Source organism: Pararge aegeria, chromosome 15 (genome assembly GCF_905163445.1).
Source record: "Pararge aegeria chromosome 15, ilParAegt1.1, whole genome shotgun sequence".
NCBI lineage: Eukaryota > Metazoa > Arthropoda > Insecta > Lepidoptera > Nymphalidae > Pararge > Pararge aegeria.
In genome coordinates, this window is record NC_053194.1 from 154,739 (window position 1) to 177,635 (window position 22,897).

At 42.6% G+C, this 22,897-nt stretch overlaps 2 protein-coding genes across 2 annotated transcripts; one reads left to right on the top strand and one right to left on the bottom strand.

Moving 5' to 3' along the window:
• Positions 1-316: 316 nt before the first annotated feature.
• LOC120629894 (tetraspanin-11-like) lies at positions 317-9,031 on the bottom strand. Its single transcript, XM_039898970.1, has 6 exons — positions 8,795-9,031; positions 7,613-7,757; positions 6,834-6,952; positions 6,195-6,284; positions 4,928-5,056; positions 317-1,067 (listed from the first exon to the last, which is right to left on the bottom strand). The coding sequence occupies exons 1-6, from the start codon at positions 8,858-8,860 to the stop codon at positions 981-983; spliced, it is 636 nt and encodes a 211-aa protein (XP_039754904.1). The 5' UTR covers positions 8,861-9,031; the 3' UTR covers positions 317-980.
• A 259-nt stretch (positions 9,032-9,290) lies between these two features.
• Positions 9,291-20,377, top strand: LOC120630113. The gene is made up of 10 exons (XM_039899265.1): positions 9,291-9,426; positions 9,636-9,756; positions 10,789-10,982; positions 11,684-12,297; positions 12,524-12,722; positions 14,942-15,027; positions 15,612-15,946; positions 17,038-17,164; positions 17,221-17,875; positions 20,236-20,377. The coding sequence occupies exons 1-10, from the start codon at positions 9,344-9,346 to the stop codon at positions 20,375-20,377; spliced, it is 2,556 nt and encodes an 851-aa protein (XP_039755199.1). The 5' UTR covers positions 9,291-9,343.
• Positions 20,378-22,897: the final 2,520 nt, after the last annotated feature.

The following is a 22,897-nucleotide window of genomic DNA, read 5'->3' on the forward strand; positions in this document are numbered from 1 at the left end:
CCACAGAATCCTCATTCAGCCGTTATTGCATGCAGGGCATTGTGTCCAAAAACCGGGAAAACGCCCCGCACACGTCTCACTTTACGGTTAAGACTCCTGCCTTCCTTTCGGGAAGACTGACCTTCGTCACACCTTTTTTGTTAAGGATAACATAAGGAACCCAGTATGCCTAAAATTTCTTCATAGTTTTCATTTGGCCAGCGTACTCGAAAGGCGAAATGCGGACTAAAACCTTGTTACTCTGAGAGGAGACCCGCGCCCTGCAGTGGGCCGGCTAGTGGCAAAGGTTGATTCAAGTGATAATAAAACGCACACAGGAGTTGTTACATTTATTAGTGTGAACACAAGGATACTGCGCGACACAAATACACTACATGGCACTGCGACGCGCGGCGACCCCTACATTGTCATATGGCAAATGGAACTTTCCTTATTGGTTTGAAGCTCAAATTTGCTATGTCCTGCAGGGCTAAGCTGTGCGCCACGAGAAATTACATGAACGCATCTCGTGTTATTTCATACAAATAGGACGAGTAAATGAAGACATTATTATCTAGTGACCCGGGGTGCCGCGCGCTCGATATAAACTAAGTACACATTTAAATTAAGTTAGAAAGCACACTTAAATCTAACACCGGCCTCAGTAAAAAAAAGGTTTGTACTCTATCATTCATGTTAGATTTCTTTTAAAATCGAGCCATTTGGTAGTTCTCCAGGAGTATCGAAAATTTATTTATTTTAATTTTTTCGCGCTGCCTCTTTTCGTATATTTGTTGCTCGCGTTGCCATCTTTCCAAAGGCACAAAATAGTTTTTTTTAGCATTATTTCCTTTCAGGCTCATTTTACAATAATCCCAGCATATTTTTCAAGCTCTTATGAACACCAAATGTTTAGATCATAAATGAAAACATTTTAATTAAGATTGGATAGAAGCAAGCGTTACTTAGCAGAATTCCATGATATATTATGAAAATTAAGCTTAATTTGCTACACTCCGCGAAAAGCAGGTGGATCTGTACGGTGTGATTTGTAATTTCTTCAATCTTAATACTTCACATCTCAATACCTGTAACAAGAAACAGTACATATCCTGAGGATGCTCCGGTTTCGGATCGAAACGTCCGTAGAGGGTACACTGTCGAAGATCTGCTTGGTGTGGAATACATGCAGATTCTCCTGCTCTTTGCAAATAAAGCTTAATTTTCATAATTATAATAAACGACTGTTTCCACGCAGGTAGGAACTGTAACCTCAGGGTTGTGCAACGCACTCGCAATTGATTAACCTTGGAGTTTGACAACTGCAATCAATGGCTTTTATTAGCTTTATCGAATATCGATAAGTGGCGAGCAGTCTAGCGGCCGGGCCGGGCACCCGATGTTACGAGGTTGCCATAATGCATTGCCAGCTTTTCCCTTAAATACCTATCCCAAAGTAAAGTGCTAGAAGTTAAATCGTATAACGACTAACGAGTGGTAGAAGAATATCAGACATCCATGCGGAGGGGATAAATTAGTTTCGATGGGCGATGGAGAGCTAGCTCATCAAACAACTCTCTCGAATATTCCCCAATCAAGTAAACAAGCAGGTTCTTAAAAAATTCGGATAGCTCACAGGTGCCCACTTTAATCGATTTGAATTAATATCACTTTTATTTTGTTAAATTGAAAAGATATATATGTTCGAGGAACCGTTTCAGTTATTAAAATTGTTTTATCGGGTTTTTATCTGTACCTATTTCCTGAACACGATCCCTGCAATAATTATGAAGGTCATTGTGATTGCGACTTCGTTACACAACTACCCTCGGCTGCGAAGTGCTGGTAGCGCGGCCGGCGCGCAAATGTACACAAAATACTCGTATATCTAATAAAATTAAAACAAAGATATAAACACATTTATTAAACGTAACATTGTAAAGTAGTTATTATTCTCCATAAATCAAGTCTTCCAAATTTGTACTCAGAGCAGCGTCCGGCGCGGCCGCGTGCACACGTCACAACTCAATGCGATGGCAAACACCAGATCCCACTGAAGGCCCACTATGTTACAAGCTTGTTCATATTTCTGATTAAACAGAGCTAGCATTGCTCCGGCACCGAGTGACACGATCAGTTAAACCATAGTTCGTAGGTTTCCGTGTCGTAAGAAAGGTAAATGACTGCTTTCTGAACGCCTTAAACTGTATTTAAGTTTACCTAGTGCCAATATTGCCTACAAACTTGGCATCAGAAGTGAGATCCAGTTGTTGTGGAGTGTTCCCGCGCGGGAGCGGCGCCGCGGTGATTAGTGTTAGTAAAGTAAATAAATCAGTCTTAACTTAACACGTTACGATATAAACGCGCAACGGTCGCAGAGGCCGCGTACAGTTGCACACGGTGGCAGTGACGGAGGTACGGTAAGTACGTGCACGGAATCCATAGACAAGTGACAAGGCGCCAAACACGTTACGGTTTCCGACTTATTCTATTTCTTAGTAGTATAATATTATTTGCAATAAAACACACGAATAGCCTATCATCATTATCGATAAAGGGACATATACAAATATATAGTTGCAAGAGTAGGGCACTTTTAAATTCCTTATTTTTTTATGATATATTTGTAGTAAAGTGATTTATTATGTTAAACTTAATGTCAGATCGAACGAACATTTTAAACAATTTGGGCTTGCTTCATTTGCTGGCCGACGATGACAAGCCATTATCATCATGTTAAAACAATACATTCTGAAGGGAACTCAAACATAAATAATGTATTAATTTAGATTTATTCATATTGCAAAAATATTGTTGAAAATGATTAAAACTTTTGCATGTATTAATTAGAATGTTCATTATAATGAAAGGTTCATCTTCCGTTGGCCAAATCAAATAGCCCAGTTTGGGCGCTGTCCTCATTTATCTTCAGATTAAATACCAGTAAACGAGCACGTCACACAGTTAAAATTATTTGAAAATTAATAAATAAAATATAAAACACTTATAAATACGTATAAGTTAGTAATTAAATGCATTTCGGTCTTTTCAGATTCATTTCAGTCTTAATAGTGTCCAATTTTATTCGACTTATACAGATCGCGATGTCGTCGAGGGAAATAAACAATACTGCTTTAGTGATTTCGTGGATTTACGTAATTATTGCATGCCTGTGAAACACAATAGCAATAATCCTAAAGATCGGTTCGATTATCGCGGCATTGCAACTAACGCGAAGTGCGTACGACGCGACAGTCGCGCGGTGCGTATGACTAGCGTGTGGTCTATATATTGTGTGGATATTCCTATCATCTATTTGTACATGTTCAATTCTACGGCTTCGTGTACACGAAAACATTCATGATCTTATCAGTGGTCGGAACAAGTAAAGTATATTTATCTAAACTTCTTCTCTCGTTTTCATTCGGGACGGCGTAAGCATTTCTTTTATTAATACAGTGAAATAGAATCGAGTTTGAAGAAAATTAAGAACATGGATTAAAATATAAATAAAATAAAAATTGATACAAGTACTGTACTTATGTCACAAGGAAGTCTCCGCTCTCCGCTCTCGGTTCCCTAAGTTTAGGTAAATATACTGAAATTATATCCATCACCGGTTAATATATTTCATTACGCTTAACTTATATTTAAATTAATAAATAAATATTTGTACCGAGACTAAAATAATGTAAACAGATATTTTTGGTAGGACCTTGACAAACACAAGATTTACAAATCCATAAAAGTTGAGTATTTCGAGAGGAGGTTCCATAAGTGGGTTCCGGGTATGATTCGGAGCGTCCCCGGCCTAGGCCTTGTGGCGCGCGGCGGGCTGCGCGCGCAGGCACAGCGCCAGCGCCAGCAGCAGCGCGGCGGCGTGCGCGGCCAGCAGCGCGGCGGCGGCGCCCAGCGGCGCGCGCGCCCCCTCGCGCAGCGCGCCCAGCACGCGCGCCGCGCACGCCGCCGCGTGCAGCCCCGCGCCGCCGCCCGACGCCGCCGGCACGCGCCGCGCGCGCGCGCACTCCGCCTCCGCCGCGGACTGCGCACGACCGCATTACGACACGACATGGCACGACTACCACCCCGAGAGTACTACCCCGACGACTCGCCCGAGGGATTCGGCTAAGCGATTAGGGTGCGCTGTGAGCTTTCAATGTTGCTGTCTGTTTTATTTATTCAGTTTCGATACCATTGCAATGTCATATCCAGTTCTGGTCATATAAAACGAACGTTTTGAAGTTCCAGATTCCAAAATAAGTAGAATGCTATTAAAATTTGTAACCCTTGATTTTACACCAGATCAATTTTCTTGGCTCGATTGGGTTTAGATCACCGTGCTAATGTTACTTTGGTATACTTAGGGGCGAATACTTTATTCGGAGAGCGTCGTACCCAACGTTTTCAATCGGAACTACCACTGTTTATATTCGTCAGAATAAAGAACATTTATCCAATGCCTAACCATCCAGTTTTCACACCATCAACATAGGTAACTTCCTTGCTATCCTACCGTATAACTTTTTTTCTACCAAACGCCTTCGAATGGTGCGTCTTTAAATGCTTCACAGCGTGGAGCACTATAGTTTTTGAGCATTGCAGATGGTCATCTATCTTTTTATACGACCAATTCTTCTCGCGAAGTTTTATTATTATTTCCCTTGTAGATTTATTTTTCCCCATGGTTTTCATATGAAACCTTTTTAAGATTTTTAGCACTAAATGGCGCCAAAATGATATAAAACAATGTTCTCTACTTAAATTTGAATAAAAAAAATAAACTACGTGAGCGTTCTTAATTATGTGACCACCACTGTAGATTACATAATAATAATATTGAATACAAAATGTCAATGTAATGTTTACAATTGCAGCTGTGAGCAGTTTCATCGAGAGACGAACTTATTATACTTCTTACTGTTGTCGAATGTTTTAATGTAGCACTCACCGTGCAGCAGGAGGCGGGCACCCAGTAGTAGGCGGCGGGCGCGGCCACGCTGAGGTCCAGCTGCCCCGCGGCGCGCGCCCAGGCCGCGCGCTGCCAGTCGCGCGCGCCGTCCACGCCGCAGCACTGCAGCTGCGCGAGGCCAGTGGGTTACCGCACTAAGTATCTCTTTGAATTTTGCCCGACTAGTGCGAAATGCAATACACAAAATAATTGATACTTGATAGCGATGAGGAAATAAAAACAATATGTATGCTCAATAATGTACCGACAATGAGTATACGATCGCTACGTTACTCCGACAGGTAGACTCTGTGGTAGGACCCGGCTATTAGAATGACTTATTGATGTGATGTACGGTGATATACCTTTGCCTTTTCTATGGGAAAGAATAAAGAAAGAACAAAATTGCTCTATGGCTATTTATATTTCATAACACATTTAATAGCGCGATTGCTGAGAACTGTAAGCGCCGAAATATCACGTGCTCAGATAGTGTCTCGATACACGATCGGAGCTCTCGCTTTTCCCGCTCACACTCATTAACTTAAATGAAAATGAAGCTTTTACTGCAAAAACTCATAGGAATTTTAATGTATTTAGCAGAGGCAATCTAGATTATATAATAATTTAGTATGGACATCAAATGTAAGATTGCTATTTGAAGTTCGTAAAGCTGACCAGCGAGCGAATTGAAACAACTTCACACGTTTTATGATTTGCTAGTGTTAGGAGTTTAGTATTTTTTGGGTTCGAAAAAGTGCATTTCATTGGTTTGTATTATAATTATACTAAAATTATAAATCATAGTAAATTTTGTTAAATAGGAGCTCAAATTGTGTGCAAATATTAATTGGCGAACAAAAGGTAAACTATTTAAAATCTTTGAAGTTACATTTATTTTGGCGCGTTAGGAAAAATTTTGTGAGAGTAATTTTTCCGATGCGCGTGCACACCGTCACTAAAAACCGACACTATGAAGTATAGTCTATAGTCAACATTTTAGTTTTTCAAAAAAAGGTTTGACAGTTGACTTTCAATAATTCAAACAATAGGCACCTTTTTTCTATTTTAAGTGTCGTTTCTTCTACAAACGCAGAATAAGGCGAAAGATAAATTTTTGAAAAGATTATTATCATATTACGCCAAAGTATAACTTCTTACGCGTGTACATAAGTACACGCACTTTTTTTAATTTTAGCAAACAAAGCATAGAAGCTTCTTCAAATTAGTCTTTTAGGTAACTGGTCTAGCTCAAGAAGCCACTCACCCCGCGTTGGATGGCGTCCAGCGCCTGCGTGCGCGCCGGCAGCTCGCCGTACTCGTGCAGCAGCGAGTGGCGCAAGCGCTCGCGCAGCGCCTGCCACACACACAGCCGTTGGCGCCACAGCCCGGGCACCGCCCAGCGCTCTGGCACGGACCACTTAAAGGACTATTCTTAGGAATATAACAAAATTTAAAAAGAAAATAGACTAACGATATAAATATTAGAAACAAAAATAAACTCGTTGTGCAGTTTACTAGGTTTTTAAAAATTGCTAATTCATTCGAGGGCAATTAATTGTACGAGTATATTATTCCATAACAAATTACCGACTGAAATCTTCAAGATGTCTCACAATATGTTCAATATTTATATAAAACGCACGTTCGTTGTGGGCTCTTCTTAGACCAGGGCGCGTTTGGTACCCTCGTAGCTTTAGGTTTAAGTTGGCGAACGAATTTATCACCATCCCCTTACAATTATGTAAACATATTATATGTATGAACGCTTCATAAGTGCCTGTGATAGAGGCCTACATGAATGAAGAAATTTTGAAATGTACATTTAAAACATTTTTATCAAGTAAAGGGAAACACAACGACTTCGCGTGACCCGCGCGCAAGGAATGCTCTCCGCGCGGCGCACCTGCTCCAACTGCGGCTGGTGCGCGGCGCCCCACCACGCGGCCGCCGCCTCCGCCACCGCGCTCAGCGCCAGCAGCGCGAAGGCCGCCGCCAGCAGCGACGCGGAGCCGCGGATGGCGCCTGCCACATGAAAGCGCACCGTTTCACATTTGCTTTAAAGATTACGACTGCACAGTTGGCGGCTTCAAAGCACCGGCTCTGTCTGATCTTCAACATGTGTAGGCAAACTAAAACTCAATTTTACATTCACTTGTGCATAAAAGTATATATGTAGTTATATTTGACTTTCATAGCAGAGGATTTTTTTTAAACACTACGTTGTTTGTTACATTCTTATTATTAATTCATTCCTTAATGTTTTAGTTACCCACATGCCTGAATAAAATAAAATAGGCAGTTCTCCATCACTTAACGCGACCACGCGTTAAGTGATGGAGAACTACTATTTATGTAGTCTGCTCAGGAGATAATGAGCAATTGGCGGGAAATCACGAAACTAATAGGTAGGTATGTAGTTTTTTTTTATACTTTATGTATTACTTTGCTATAAGAGCAATTTTGCCTTTTTTTCAATAAATTATATTCGCAATCGAAATGAAAAGCAGTGTAACTCAACAAAATGGGTTTTATGACCATAAAACCCATTTTGATACTTTTCCTTGTAGCACAATCTACTAGGTATTAATTTTTATGAATTAGTCAATAATCAGGCATGTTACATATGATATACAATCAATTGTTAATGGGCAGCTCCATAACGCGTTCTCGTGGGACACGTACCCGCCAGCGCCGCCACCGCGCCCAGCGACAGCACCAGCGCCCACAAGCCAAGCGCGCACAGGCCGGCGCGCCCGTCGCCGCCCTCCGCGCCGCGCCCGTCCCACAGCGCCCACGCCACGAACGCGCACACGCCGGCTCCCACGCACTGCAAATGGAGATACAGCATGCCAATGGGCTTCAATTTTTTTGTACACCCAGAGTGTAAAACAAAATTCAAAATCCAGTTTCAAATCCCAGCATGCACCTCCGACTTTTGTGTGTTATGTGTGATATAAAAATTACACTTGCTTCAAATGTGAAGGAAAACATTGTGATGAAACATGTATGCTTTTGAGTTCTCCATAATGTGCCCAATGATGATGATGATGAATAAGAAAAACAGAAGAAAAGGAAAGTGTAGTATCACTGGCACATTGAGTAGTATCTGTAGTACTCTTAAGAAATAAAGGCCTATCAGTAGTTCAGTAGTATAGGTTGTAACTACACCCAAGATCGCACTGATGGAACTGAAATGAATTATATACAATTTAATATTTGATACTCTTAAATCTACTGTATGGTGTTTTTAAGTAGCCTGCAACTTTCTTGGTTAGTAAGTTCTTTGTTCTTCATTCAGCTGTCCCACATGGTGGTGCTATCAGCCTTTACAAGTCTAAGTACTAGCCAAGTCAAAATTGGCTCCACCATTCCAAAGACTATCCAACACATACAGTTTTTTTTATTGTGTTCTTGGATTATGATACAATTCAAATAATCACATATGTTAAATCTGATGTGTCAGTTTTATTCTCTCTTTATATATAGATATCAATTAACTTAGGATTTGTTACGTATTTTTTTTAATTAAGTACATTAAACAATACCTATAAATTAAAACCTAAAACTCAACAGAAAGTTTTAGAAGCTGCAGTGCATTGCTTACTTGCCGTACTTTATGAGCCCTATAACATGTTTGTCTTTCCTACTCCCATCCCACATCTGTTTTATATCACATACAACATCTGCACTGCCATGTGGGTTTAACAGTAAGTGTTTACAAGATAGCTTACTCTAAATCGATCTAGATGTAATTCTGTCCACCAAATGCTAAATTAGATCATTACCGAAAATGTATATATTAAAAAGACACGAAAACTTTAATGTACCTACTTCTGTTCGACTTATTATAAGAGTTAAACTCACGAGAAATATAACGTTGAACATGATCAACAAACACTTCATCAACGAGTAGCACCGAGACAAGCCCATGGTGAAGATCGCGGTGCACAGCTTAACAGACACTTTTATTCACCACTTTACAGTAGATATTCTATAAATAAACAGTTTAGAAGATGCACTTTATTTGATGTTTTATTATTCATATATTTTATCTAATAATTCGAAAATCTATCATATTTTGTAAACACAACACTCCGCCCAATCTTTTGACACAGATCAGTGATCATAGTCACACAGATAACATATACATACAATTTTTGGTAACTCTTATGGCATAATATTTTTAGTATAGAGCTTTTTATTTTAAACTTATCTTAATTACATAAATATTACGCACTCTGGTATAATGTTATTTTTTTTTATTTTTATTCTCAAGGAAAAGGTGTAAGATTAATCATAGACAAAAATATTCGAAGCAGACCCGGGTGCATACAGATACCGAATAATTAGAAAGGGCGAACACGAACGAATTTTGACAGCGAACATGGATATCTCCCGTGAAAACATAAATAAATGGCCACCGTTGTTATTACGTTTTTCCTAATCACACAATTTTATGTTTTTAAGATGGACGACGATCCCACGGGGAGACCGAGGTATAATATAAGTGGCGACTGAATCGAACAGCTAGCGTGGATAGTAGTAATTTCGCAATAAGCTTCTGCAAATCAAAAAAGCGCCAATGACACTAAGTTTCGCGCCACTGCTAGTGCTATCCTATACTAACATAGTTCTCGTGTTGTGCCCGCAGCCGCGACCGCGACGCCTCTCAGTTATGTTATCAACGGGACCGAATTGTTTTCAGAAGTATATCCCAGCGAGACAATCGGTGGAGCATGAACTCTCAACGGCTAGAGGCTATCGTGGCGGAGCTGATGAAGCCCATCAGCGACGTCCGCCGCAGCTTCGACACGGACCTCAGCGCGGTAAGTGCTCACCCGGGCCGCGCGCCGCCTCTCGACATAGCGAGGCGTAAACAATACTTGTGCCCCAGTTACTAAAATAACAACAAATCATAGAACATCGATATCCTGCATACAAAGCGTTTTTTGTTTTGTACTAGCGGCAATCGTACGGCACCCTAGCTGACAATCACTAGGCGAAATCAATGATTGTACGTCAGAAGCATAACAGGCATGGCTTATAGTTAGAAGTTCATATTAAACAATCGTATTTTGTGATGTAGTTTGAGCTTTCCCAATCATGGTACCTATATTTATTGGTCCTGTTCTTCAACTTCTGTGGTCTCTGTCTCCATCACTTTCTTATGGACCTTCATTATCAGTGTTGTTTGAGGTCTTCTTTTTCATGGAAAGGCATTTGCTCACTTCATGGTCATCTGTTTGTGTCAGTACCCTACAATCTCAGTTTGGACTTTTTTTGCTTCATCTGCAACCTTGAAAGCCCTTTCCATTTTTTATATCTGCAAAGTCACAGAACATATTATATTTGGTCTTAGTTCTACTAATGCATTAACAATTTTCTTCTAATGCAGCTCCCCATAGCTTTAAGCTTTTAAGAATATTGTGGCACTTGTTGGAAACAACATCATTCATCATCATCGGATGTTGGATTTTTGTTGTGTGATGATTCATGAGCTAAATAAACTTCAATGTTAAAACTTTGTGATGATATTGTAATGATGATGATGGTGTGAATAGTATAATATGGTCCCTTTATCCGCTGTGACGCATAATCGGTTTTCTGTTATAGGACTCAGACGTCATTCAGGACCCCAGAATATAAGGGTTGAATTGCAAGTTACTTTAATTCCATGAACATTTTGGTACCCCGGAAACATATTGTCTGTTCTATTTTAATAACTGATCAGTTTATATTCACAATTCAAAATGGTATCATTTGTTATTTCCTAAACAGAATCATCATGTAAATTTTGTTTATTGAAATAAGCTTCCAGCGGGATGCTCTTGTGACGCGACACACTTTTCGGCCCACAGTTGTTGGAGGAATACCTGACGGAGGCGGGGCTGCGCGCGCTGGCCGCGGAGGAGGCGGGCGCGGCGGCCGCCATGCCCAACTTCGCCGAGCTGGCGCTGCTGCTGCAGCAGTCGGCCAGCATCTACAGCCGCAAGGTGGACTGCCTGTACCAGCACGTGCTCAGCGTCAGCGACTCGCTGCAGCACAGCACGCAGTGAGTGCCCCGGAGGGCTTGCCTAATCCTCCCTTATATTACAAATGCGAAAGTGTGTTTGTTTCGATGTTCGAGCGATCGGCTCACATGAAAACAGAATTTTTGAATTACTGACATCGAGATTGACAGCATTGGCCTCCGCCGAATACAGATTGGCAGTAGCATTGTTACATAAACTACTATTACTGTAAATTCTAGCTAAGATTTTTGTCCATCGAATCGAAATCCTATTTTAATCTTATTTTGATATGTCATGCTATTTTTTGTGTTGAGATTTTTTGTAAAGCAAATGATTTAAAAAATGGTCGAGTAAAAATGAAGTGCTTCGTGTCACATAACACAAAGGCTCATGAATTTTTCAACAACCTTCAGCTCTGGCATTTTGCAAGTTCCTCCCTCTTTGTTGTTGAAACGAGTTCTTTATGTGCAGTCTGTAGACAGGCTCGGCAAGGTTAACATTATCATTTTTATCTGGGAGCGTGTATGAGACTTGCAAATCTGTGTGTTCACACAGGGCAAACAGTAAAATTATGTATTGTTCTTCAGCTATTTTTACTTTCTACAATAGAACGCTCATATTACATTAGAATGGAAACAGTAAAAGCAAAACTAAAAAACGTACGTTCTTTTCGAGAGTATTGTACGAATTTGTTCCAGTCTCTAGGGCCGTCCCCTTGACGTACGATAGTGCCGTTCCACAGAGAAATCGAGCTCGCCCGCGACGCGGCCGGGGCGGAGGCCGGGCCGGGGGAGGAGGCCGGGCCGGCCGCGACGCCCGGCGCGCGCCGCAAGCGCAAGGCGTCGGCGGCGCCGGACGGCTTCGCGGCGCTGGTGCTGCTGGGCGGCTCGGCGGCGCGCCGGGACGCGTCGCTGCGGCCGCCGCCCACGCTGCCGCGCATGTTCGCCGAGCTGGCGCCGCGCGCGCTCGCCGACGCCGACGCGCCGCTGTGTGACTACGCGGGCGAGCCCGTGGGGCTGCTGGCCGACTACCACGTGGCGTGGCGCCTGCAGGACGGCTTCCTGGTGGAGGAGCTGCGTTCGGCGCTGAGCGGCGCGTCGCTGCGCCCCGTGCCGCTGGCGGAGCTGTCGGCCGCCATCGCCGCGGCCGCAAGGTCGCCTAGCCCGCTGGCGCTGCCGCCCGCTGCGTCGCCGCTGCCGCTGGCGCTGCCGCCCGCCGCGTCGCCGCCGGCGCTGCCGCCGCCGCCCGCCGCGTCCACGCCGCTGCCCGACGAGCACAAGCGGGAGCGCAAGCGGCGCAGCGACGCCGGTGCCGACGACGAGCCGGACGGCCCGATCACGCTCAAGATCAGTAACGGTACAGACACGGCTCGGACTGACGATCGTCTCTCAAATTTCATTGGTTTATGTGATACAAAAATACGGCATTACATTTACGTGTAATAATACTTTCTGTTTCCCTTGAAAAGCTAATAAATAAAAAAATAATGAAATCCATCGAACACAGCGACGTTACCGCTGAAGCAACTTAATAATAGCTCGTCCTCGGTATTGAGTGAAGTGTGATTCCCGTGTCCGCGCAGCGCTGCGCCAGCGGCTGCGGCGGGAGCGGGAGTTCGGCGTGCCCGACACGTGGCTGCGGCGCGTGCTGCGCGCGCGGCGCCTGGCCGTGCTGGGCCTGCGCCGCGCGCTGGCGCCCGCCGAGCCCGAGCCCGAGCCCGGTGAGAGCCCGCGCCGCTATATCTCGCTGTCGAACGCATTACTGATGGGCCAGAGTGGCGAGTGTGAGATTTTCTACCTACGTTTACTTATTCGATATTCAAAGTTAATCAGTTCTAAGTATCGGAAAAGCGCCATCTGGTGACGATACGTTTTCACAGTATTGTAACTAGATGGCGCTCCACGACGCGATCGAATAAAAATAAAAAATTTCACACTTGGCATTCGGGAGCGATTTATTATGTGAAAATTGTCCCACATAGGTGATTTTAACCATTTTAATGCAACTGCGATAAGGTTGCTTAACTTATTTAAATGCTTTGATCTGAATAATATTTTTAGGCAACTCCACATCAATAACAGCAAACTCATCATTTTTAACAGTAACTGCTTAGATCACATATTCATTAAGACCATCCAATGAATTTTCTGTAATTAAGATCCACCCACAACTCTTAATTACAGAAAATTCATTAACATCATGCAGCGATATTAATGTCGCTAGAATTCAAAATTCATTTTATCCAACGGGTCCACCATATCTAAATATTATTAAAAAAAAAAATTTAACCCAAATCTTAAATCAAAATATTAGTAACGCTACAAATGCTTGGCGGCCGATTGGCGCAGTTTGCAGCGACCCTGCTTTCTGAGCCCAAGACCGTGGGTTCGATTCCCACTACTGGAAAATGTTTGTGTTATGAGCATGAATGTTTTTCAATGTCTGGGTGTTTATATTTATATTCTAAGTATTTATGTATATCATTCATAAAAATATTCATCAATCCCATCTTAGTACCCATAACACAAGTTACGCTTACTTTGGGGCTAGATGGTGATGTGTGTTTTGTCGTAGTATATTTATTTATTTATTTATTATTTATTTAATGCTGATGTTGTAGCGGCAGGCTTAGTTAACCAACTAAACAACATCATAGATAAAAACTGTACCATTAAACCTGGCCTCCTGCGCTGCCTCAGACATAGAGACAAGCTTCACGCCAAGTTAAAAAAGAATCCAAAAAAATCCTGTGCAATTTATTCACACACGGCAGAAGTGTAACTTCTGTAAAATAGTAGCCTGCGAGAGATTGAGGTTGATGAGCAAGAGCATCAGAACTACTAGGATAAATGTAAGATTTATTATTTAGTTTCCATGGTAACTAGAATAGGTAAAAAAATGTATAATGTTTTCTATCTCACTCTGTCCTATACATTTATGTGTTTGTTGTGTCTTTATCTTGATATTATTGGGTTTCCTTGGTAACTTAAATAGGAAAAAAACAGATAAAATAGTATGTATATTTCTGTCTCATTCTTTGCCGGCTTCATCCTACACCTTTTTGTATTTCGGTCTCTTACCTGTCGTTTTTTCCGTTGCATCCGGTTTGAAATCACGAATCTAAAAAAGTTTCACTCCAATAATGAAAATCTAAATAAGACATAAAAAAGGAACCGTAATTTTTGTTGTATTCTTAAAAAGTTAAAAATGAACATATAAAACAAGAACTTAAAAAGGCAAATAAAATTGAAAAAACGTGGGACATTATAAAATTCTCACACATTTTAAAAATAAAAATGCTACTTAACACAATCTTCTTAGTTTATCAAACTGTCCCACTCAATCAGTCAATCAAGTTAATGAATATTTTGTAAATGCAGATAAATCCATCATAACAGATGAAATTACTATTTATGATGAAGATGATTCCTGTATACATTTTGTTTACTACCCTTTACACTACCCTTTAAATTCAGGTGTGTTATTATATTAAATACAGATATTATTTTTTGATGTTACATAAACAAGTTCAATAAACAACTCTCTCAAAAAAACAAATTCAATAGGCTACGATGGTATATCAGCAAGAATAATAAAAATAATAATTATTATTCAACTCTGAACATGAAATCTATTGCTACTCCTGTTTACAATCAAGGTGACAGGAACATAATTTTTAATTATCGTCCTATATAAATATTGCCTGCAATGTCAAAGATTCTTGAGCGGATTATTAAATTACCTTTAAGTTAAATACCTTGAATCAAATAACTTGCAAATAACCAATATGAGTTTCGAAAACAAAGGTCAGCTACGGATGCTGTGTTTGATCTTGTAGACGGTATCGATGACGGAAAATCCCAGCAATCTTCCTAGATCTCGTTAAGGCATTTTTCTGTGATCTTTTATCGTATTATTATTATTATTATATGTTTATTATCTTTAGTTCAGAAGTCTGTCTCCGAGCCTGCTCAAACCATTGATGCTGTTATTAAGTGTAAATTATCAACCCTGAGTGGCCAGTGACCTTTTTGCTTGTTCTAGCCTTCCGTGGATTCGACATGTCTTTTTCCGTGGATGTGGGAGGTTAGCGACTCCATTTCTCTTTGCCTGCTGCTCATGTCGTTTGTCGCATTTGAATTGTCTTTAGTTGCCGTCAAGTAGTGTAGTGTAGTGTAGAGAGGCGTAGTTGACACTGTTACAAAAGGTCATTTATGTTTATTTTAAATAAGATAGTTTCCGTTATGGAGTGGCGTACACCTGGGTAGTAGTGGCCACCGCACCGATGGCGAGTGAATCGCTGCTGCCGTCGACCTCCTTTTGATTTAATGAGAGTGCTAAGTGCGAGATTATTTTCTATGGTACGGTACCTGCCGGTACATCGACGCCGGCCGTCCAGTTACAATACTGGGAAACCGTACTGTCGCTAGATGGCGCTTTTTCGATACCATATAAATCATAGTTAACTTTCTCGCAACAAACAAAAGTTATAAAATCTCGCACTCGGCACACGTCGAAGCCGAATTTTTTAATAGTTAATCGTTTTTCATTGCTCATTTTTAAGATTGCTTTTTCGTGTAGTATTTAAAATGCCTCGCACACCCCGCGCGCGGCGCCCCGCGCTCCGGCCGAGCGGGGTCGCGCGCGGGCTGTAACGTGCGCTCGCGCAGGGTTCCGCGGCTGGAGCGCGCCGGAGCGCGCGGCGCGGCGGCCCGACGACAGCGACGACGACGGCTTCTTCGAGCAGAGCTCGCTGGGCGACTCGGACGCGTCGCGCGCCGACGACTGCGCGGCCGGCGCGCCCGAGTGGCAGTCGTGGCGCGCGCGCGTGGTGCGGCGCGCGGCGGCGGGCGAGGCGCGCGCGCGCGACGTGCGCGGCGCGGCGGCGGCGCTGCTGCGCGCGTGCGCCGCGCTGCCGCCCGCGCCGCCCTTCGGCGCGCTGCTGGCGCGCGCGGCCAAGCGCCCCGCCGACGTGTCCGAGCTGCTGCTGGCCACGCTGTTCCTGGTGAGTGCCGAGCGCGCCCGCGGGACCCGGCCACGTGCGAGCTGACTACGATCGAGCTGGAAGAATCGCAATGTGTTGATAAATTTCGCGAACGGTCACCGTATGGTGAAATGCACATTGATTATCAACGGAAAGCTGGAAACGGTGACGTGCACTTCGTACATTCACAAAAGCTCTGCCTACCCTAAAATTGGTGTATAACTTCTATTCTAGCAACATTTTTAGCGCTTTTTGCCAATCTTTCTCCTGTACGCATAGGGTGGCCGTAGGCTTTCCGGCCAGTGGCGTGCATAGGTAAGAAGCCCATAGCACGCCACTGGCTGAAAAGGGTGAGACTGGTATAGTCCACGCTCCGGCCCACTCGTGCATATCCAAAACCCCGAGAGCTTTCAACTGGAACTGCAAAACCGGTTTGATTGCCTAGACTGCGATGCAGTGGACGATCGGAACGACAGGTTTGTGGAAACTGTCCATGCGGTTGAGTCCGAGCTCTTTAAGAAATGAGTCTTTAATAGATACGTCTGGCTATCGGCGCATTAATAGAGAGATCTAAAAGTCGCAGACGTACGACTTGCGACACTTCACAGAGAAAATTTAAGTTGCCTGCCATTGAGCATAACAAAGGCTCAAAAGTTTTGCGGACCGAGCCGACCGAAGACCGCAGAGAAGTTGAGAAATTCTATGGACTGACTCACTTACGCAATTAAAGCTAAGTGCTGAAAAACTCACCGTTCCACAAAGTAAACGTGCGACGACACGGCAACGGTCAAAATGTCTCAACTTTAATTCTTAGCGATAAATACGTCGCCGACACTCATAGAATTGCCTAGTTATTTACCGCGCTAACAATACGTGCGTGGAGCCCGCACCCAACCTGCACCGGCCACACTTGCGGTTACACCAAAGCAGCTGCACTTACAGCGGCGATTTCATTTTATTTAGTTCAATTTGTACACAGACTAAAATTAATAATTTTTTTCCAAAATATTTTTGCTGCAATTGTTAACTTTTTAGTTCTAAGCGAGAGCATGTTGCATCAAATGCTATGATATTATCAAACAAACAAAAAGTAAGTAATAGTGTTGGTACAGGCGAACGCGGGCAACGTAGAGATCATCCAGGGAGCGCCGCTGTCCCTCGACTCGTTCTCCGTGCGGCTGCTGAGTGACGACCAGCGCCTGTACTGCGCCGCGCTGGCGCCGCCGCCCGACCCGCACGGCTAGCCGGCCGCCGGGCCCGCGCCGCCGACACCGCCGCCCGACCCGCACGGCTAGCCGGCCGCCGGGCCCGCGCCGCCGACACCGCCGCCCGACCCGCACGGCTAGCCGGCCGCCGGGCCCGCGCCGCCGACACCGCCGCCCGACCCGCACGGCTAGCCGGCCGCCGGGCCCGCGCCGCCGACACCGCCGCCCGACCCGCACGGCTAGCCGGCCGCCGGGCCCGCGCCGCCGACACCGCCGCCCGACCCGCACGGCTAGCCGGCCGCCGGGCCCGCGCCGCCGACACCGCCGCCCGACCCGCACGGCTAGCCGGCCGCCGGGCCCGCGCCGCCGACACCGCCGCCCGACCCGCACGGCTAGCCGGCCGCCGGGCCCGCGCCGCCGACACCGCCGCCCGACCCGCACGGCTAGCCGGCCGCCGGGCCCGCGCCGCCGACACCGCCGCCCGACCCGCACGGCTAGCCGGCCGCCGGGCCCGCGCCGCCGACACCGCCGCCCGACCCGCACGGCTAGCCGGCCGCCGGGCCCGCGCCGCCGACACCGCCGCCCGACCCGCACGGCTAGCCGGCCGCCGGGCCCGCGCCGCCGACACCGCCGACTGCGCCGACTCCCCCGTAGCGCCACGTCATGGAAACCGGTGTCCGCTGCTCGCCGCTGCAGAGCTGTGGCTGTGGCGGCCCGGCGCGAGTAGCGGCAGAGACCGAACCGCGTACACGCCACGTCGACAACGATACTATAAGACGTTTAGTTTCATCTAATTTGTGTCTTTAAACACAGTTGAATTATGCGGAGACCTTGATATCTAACTACTTAATTTTATATTTCCGCTCGCACTTAATTGGTGTGTGAGGCCCTCGGGCGTGAGCTATTTGTGAATAACATAAAGAGACATTTCTTTAATGTCTTTGTAAAAAGATGATCGTTTTGACTAAGTGGTGCTGGTAATGTGGTTATACTTGTATAAAATATTGATAGTGTAATGTTCACAAGATTCCAACCCATCGTATCCATTCCAGCCACCACGCCCCAGCTCTAGTCACGTATGCAATACAAATTATAGGTGTTATGATTTCAGTGCTTATTAACTATGCACTGTGTGCTATTGAGTGAATAAGAGTCTTATTTTTCTTTTTTTAATCCAGCACTGTATTGGAACGGTGCTGGACGTTGGTCGCTCGCTTTTGAGTGCTCGTTACCCGTACGCAGCTAATTACATATCACTGCAGAAGACAAGTGAGCTGTAGTCGAAGCCCGCCTCGCCACTACAGTTGCGCGAGGATATGATCTATTGGCCTAAAGATGCACGAAATCAAAGCTGTGCATTTTGGCTCGCTTCCGGAGCTTTATTTATTCATGTAGTATCTAAAGTGTTTCAGGAAAGAAAATGCGTGGACAAAGTTATTCTTATTTTATGCGTATGATAGATCTGTACCCTTGACTGTCAGCAGTGCAAGAGATTTATATATAGAAGGACTTGTGAAAGGTATATATTTAAATAATAATGTTATTTTTTTCCGTTTCCAATTCACCGCGCATCCTCGCACAGCTGTCGTGTAATGGCGCCTTATTCTCGCGAGTGTTTGATATAAAAGATCTCTCGTTTCGTAAGCTTGTTTAAGATAAGATACACTTATAATGTGGTCATTACATGAAGTTGACATCTCTCACTGACATAAATATCGAAAATCGATACAGATTCGGATCTGAATCTACCCCTCCTAGGTAGTACAAATTCAATTATAATAATACTATTGTATTGTAAATATGAAATAATCCAGTATCTGTAAAGATATTTAAATTTGAATTATGTATTTTCATATTCGTTATTGTTTTGAAATTGGAGATATGGCTATTTTTTTTTGTGTATATTGTATTGAACATTTTTTATGATTTTCTCGAAAATATTATAAATAGTTAAGTGATTAAATCAGATTGATAGTATTTGAATATTTTGTAAAATAACCTTTTTGTAAATATAGTAAGTAATAGTGTGTTCTGTATATACTGCAAGAACTATGTATTCTATAACAAGTGGTTGTACATGGTAGTGATAACGTTGAATATATATTTTGTGGCTGTGCAGTATATGAAGCTGACATTTTTGTCGTCTTCATCGGCGCGGCGGCCACTTTAATCTATCCAAAGAACAGTGGCGTGCACCTCATACATGCACAAAAGCACTGCCTACCCTAAAATGTTTGTATAACTCGTAAATGCGAAGGATTTTCCCATTTTATGGCATCTTCCTTCTTTATGAATACCCTGGTCAAAAACCCTGTGCACGCCACTGCCAAAGAATCATTAGATAATATTCTTTATGTACTCAGTGTATTGCAAATGCTGATAAAAATGATAAAACCGAATGAGTAGTTCAAGTAATCGATTGTGCTTAATATGATTCGAACTATGCCGCCGCAGCGCGTTTGCTTCTCTCAATTGATAGTGTGCTTCTTAATGCACTGATTTTTTTTTTATTTCCTTAGTGAATATTAATTTTCACCCTTATTGAAGGCTACTGCCACGTTCATTTTATGGGGATAAAATTAGCCTACGCTACCCTCTGGCCATCTCTAAAATACGTCGAAGCTTTCTAGCGTTGGTGCGCGAAGGTACAACACTGTCGCATTTATAACATACGCATATATACACGGTACGACAGTGAAGTATGATTCTTTTGTCAGTCGAGCTTTCGAGTTAATCCGTGCACGCCCTCTAATGTCCGTCTGTTCGCTCTGGCTCACCGAGCTCTATTGTTAAATTGACGAACTGTTTATTTTTCGTCCTAAGATACAGAACCCAAAAAGTGTGAGTCACAAAAAACTCGCACTTTCCTGTTTTATCTTTCTATCGCACCAGTATTATAACATCATTGAATGTATTTTTAATTTATATTAGCGAAGTAACAAAGCGATGAATGCTCCTAGTTGCGACATTTGTAAATATCCGATACTGTCGCCTCGCCTGCCTCAGCTAAATCTATTGTTAGAAAATCCGAACTAATTTCTTTCGGGTCTATTTTTAGTACGTATTTAAAGCAAAGTTTGAATGTACCCTCTGATGTCTCTGTAGAACTTGTCAGGACAAATCCAATGCCCGAAAAGAGTTCCATCGACAGAGCCTGGACACCAGCAGAGGCAATACGTACCAGCACCCGTACGTCCATGCAAGCGACGAGCAGAAAGCGACGTCAGCGTGCGATGTATTCACATGAAACAAACATTTCCAAGAAGTCCGTCTAAATCATTTGAAAGTAATCAGTAATAATCTTGTTAATATACATTTTCCCTAAAATTATTACCGTTATATATTTATATTTTCAAATGTTTTAAATAACATACAAAAGGTCGTGCCTTCGATATTTAGCAGAGTGCACTGAATGCTCTGTGTTGTAAGTTGTAACATTCCGAGAGGGTGCGGGCAGTTGTGACGTGTTTATTAAAGATAAAGAACATTTTTATTATAGGCTGGCTCTTCTGCGTTCCGTGGTGAGGCGAACTGGTTCCGCTCGCTGGTCTGATGGTTGGTGTTTTGACTAGAACTGAAATAAGTATATATCTGGTAGTTTCAATATTTGAAACGGGAGCTGTTTCCTAAATCAACTTGGACCATCATAAGATTAAAAACTGTTTCATAATTAAATAGAATTTTAAAAATAACTAACACCCCACAGACCCCGGCCAGGTCCAGTTTGCTATAATCGGCAAAGGTACACGAACAGTTTGGATAACATAGTGATGTTTTTATTTATTGATATAGTTGTACATATGATAGTGTAAGGCTATGAGCACACAAGGGTAGACACGTAAGTAAATCTATTGTATGCTGGGTCAAAGTGGCCAAAGTGTAATAAATGTTTACAAAGTTAATCTTCTCTATAATTCATATTACTTATTACCATGAAATGACTACTACCAGTTCATAATGCGGTCTGTGGCAGAGAAGACCACAGTTGTAATAATTCTTATGTTATGCCTAGCCCTTTGATACAAGACATATAAGATAGTTCAAACAAGTACTATTATCACATATAAAACCAGGACTTTTGGAACAAGTCGTTTGTATAGAGCAACCTCTGCTACATATACTGTATGAAATAATGCTAGGGATCCATATATGATGCCTAAATAAGCCAAAGGATATTAGAGATATACTTATCTTATGCAGCATCAGGTACCACTATAGTACCAAAAACTTATAACGACTGCATTACCAGTAGGTATATACAACTGTTGTTTCGCCACAACATTATTTCGTTGTGTATATCGTTTCCATAATAAATCATCTATCCCCAATTTCTAACGTTCTATAACCATACTTTACTAAATCTCCTTTTCTCAATTAATCAATTCAAATCCATGCAACTTTTCTTTCCCGCCAATCGACCCTGTCAACTCGCGTCACCGCCTCTTTTTTTTAAGAATCTCGTAAGGGCCATTGTATTTTCAAAGCACTATGAATATATTATCAATGAGTATACAAACTATGATTTGTTATATATTTATTATAATTATCGAGTTTATAATAGATTAAGTGCTGTTATTCCCTTTTCCCTAACATATTCATGCTGCTACTCAATGATCTCGGTTTAGGAAATTGTGAAATATGTAAGTATGTAGACTGATTACGTAGCTATTCTAATAACAGCATTAACATGAGATGATCTAGAAAATAAATTAAACAGAAGGGCTAAACTTACTTTTAAGTGGCGTCTAGCCCTCAACATCAGAATGAATCAGTTTATGCAATTTAATCTAGCTGGTCGGTGCCTGTCTGTTTCCATTCCGACCCAAAAAATTTTGCTCGATAATGCTAATTTTTTGGGCTTTCAGATGGATCAAGGCAAAATGGAATTTGCAAATCGACAAATTATGGGGCTAAATTTCTACAGCTTGCTTCGCTCTAAATTGCGTAATACATATTGCGTATTTCAAAAACGAGTTTGGCAAAAGGAGTTATTGTTATTTACGGTACACTCATAGACTACTATCCAAATATCACAGCCTTAGAAAGTAAACAAAGTCTGTATGGCATGTGCCCAGAAGTTTTTAATAGGATACCAGGTAGTATATGAGATGCACCAAATGATAATTTATTTTAATATTTATGAATAATTGACTATTGACTTTTGTCCCGATCAAGTTAAGGTTGCACCTAACTGCAAGATATATGTATGAAGATGAACCATTTATAACTTATCCGTAATACGCAGTTTTTTTTGACGAACAAAAAGGTTTTAAGCCACTAAAAATAGTACGCATATCCTTAAATGAAAAATTAACGTTTATTTTGATCAAATTATTCACAATTATTAATAATCAGCTATTTTTTTCAATTCGAAAATTACCCTTTATTATATTTTTAATATAGGCTGTATGCAGCGAACGATGCTGGCTGTTGTTGCGCATGAAAAAAAAAATCATCGCTATTACCAGTGGAAAGCTTTAAAAGCTGAGCAATAGTAGATTTCACTCTGCGGAAAATAACAAACGAAGCACGAATCGCGAGTGAATAACCTGTGTCATGCCAAAACTTTCATATAGTGGAATAAATTTAAGCAAAAAAGTCCGTTATTTTCTGAGAGTATTTGAAAGTTAAACTTTGTGGCTCACGTGCTTAATACCGCCTTGACTGTTAAGAATAACTTTGTATACTTGTATTATAAACTACTACTGGGGTTTTGCTGGAGTTATACGATCCCGGGTTTTTTTAATGTCATGGGAAATAACAAATT

Coding starts and splice junctions, on each gene's coding strand:
- LOC120629894 (XM_039898970.1), bottom strand. CDS start 8,860: ATGGGCTTGTCTCGGTGCTACTCGTTGATGAAGTGTTTGTTGATCATG. Junction 6,285..6,833: donor ACCAGCCGCAGTTGGAGCAG/GTGCGCCGCGCG, acceptor TGTGTGTGGCAG/GCGCTGCGCGAGCGCTTGCG. Junction 1,068..4,927: donor TGCCCGCCTCCTGCTGCACG/GTGAGTGCTACA, acceptor TTCTTGTTACAG/GTATTGAGATGTGAAGTATT.
- LOC120630113 (XM_039899265.1), top strand. CDS start 9,344: ATGGCCACCGTTGTTATTACGTTTTTCCTAATCACACAATTTTATGTT. Junction 9,427..9,635: donor GATCCCACGGGGAGACCGAG/GTATAATATAAG, acceptor AATTGTTTTCAG/AAGTATATCCCAGCGAGACA. Junction 15,028..15,611: donor TTTTTCCGTGGATGTGGGAG/GTTAGCGACTCC, acceptor GCGCTCGCGCAG/GGTTCCGCGGCTGGAGCGCG.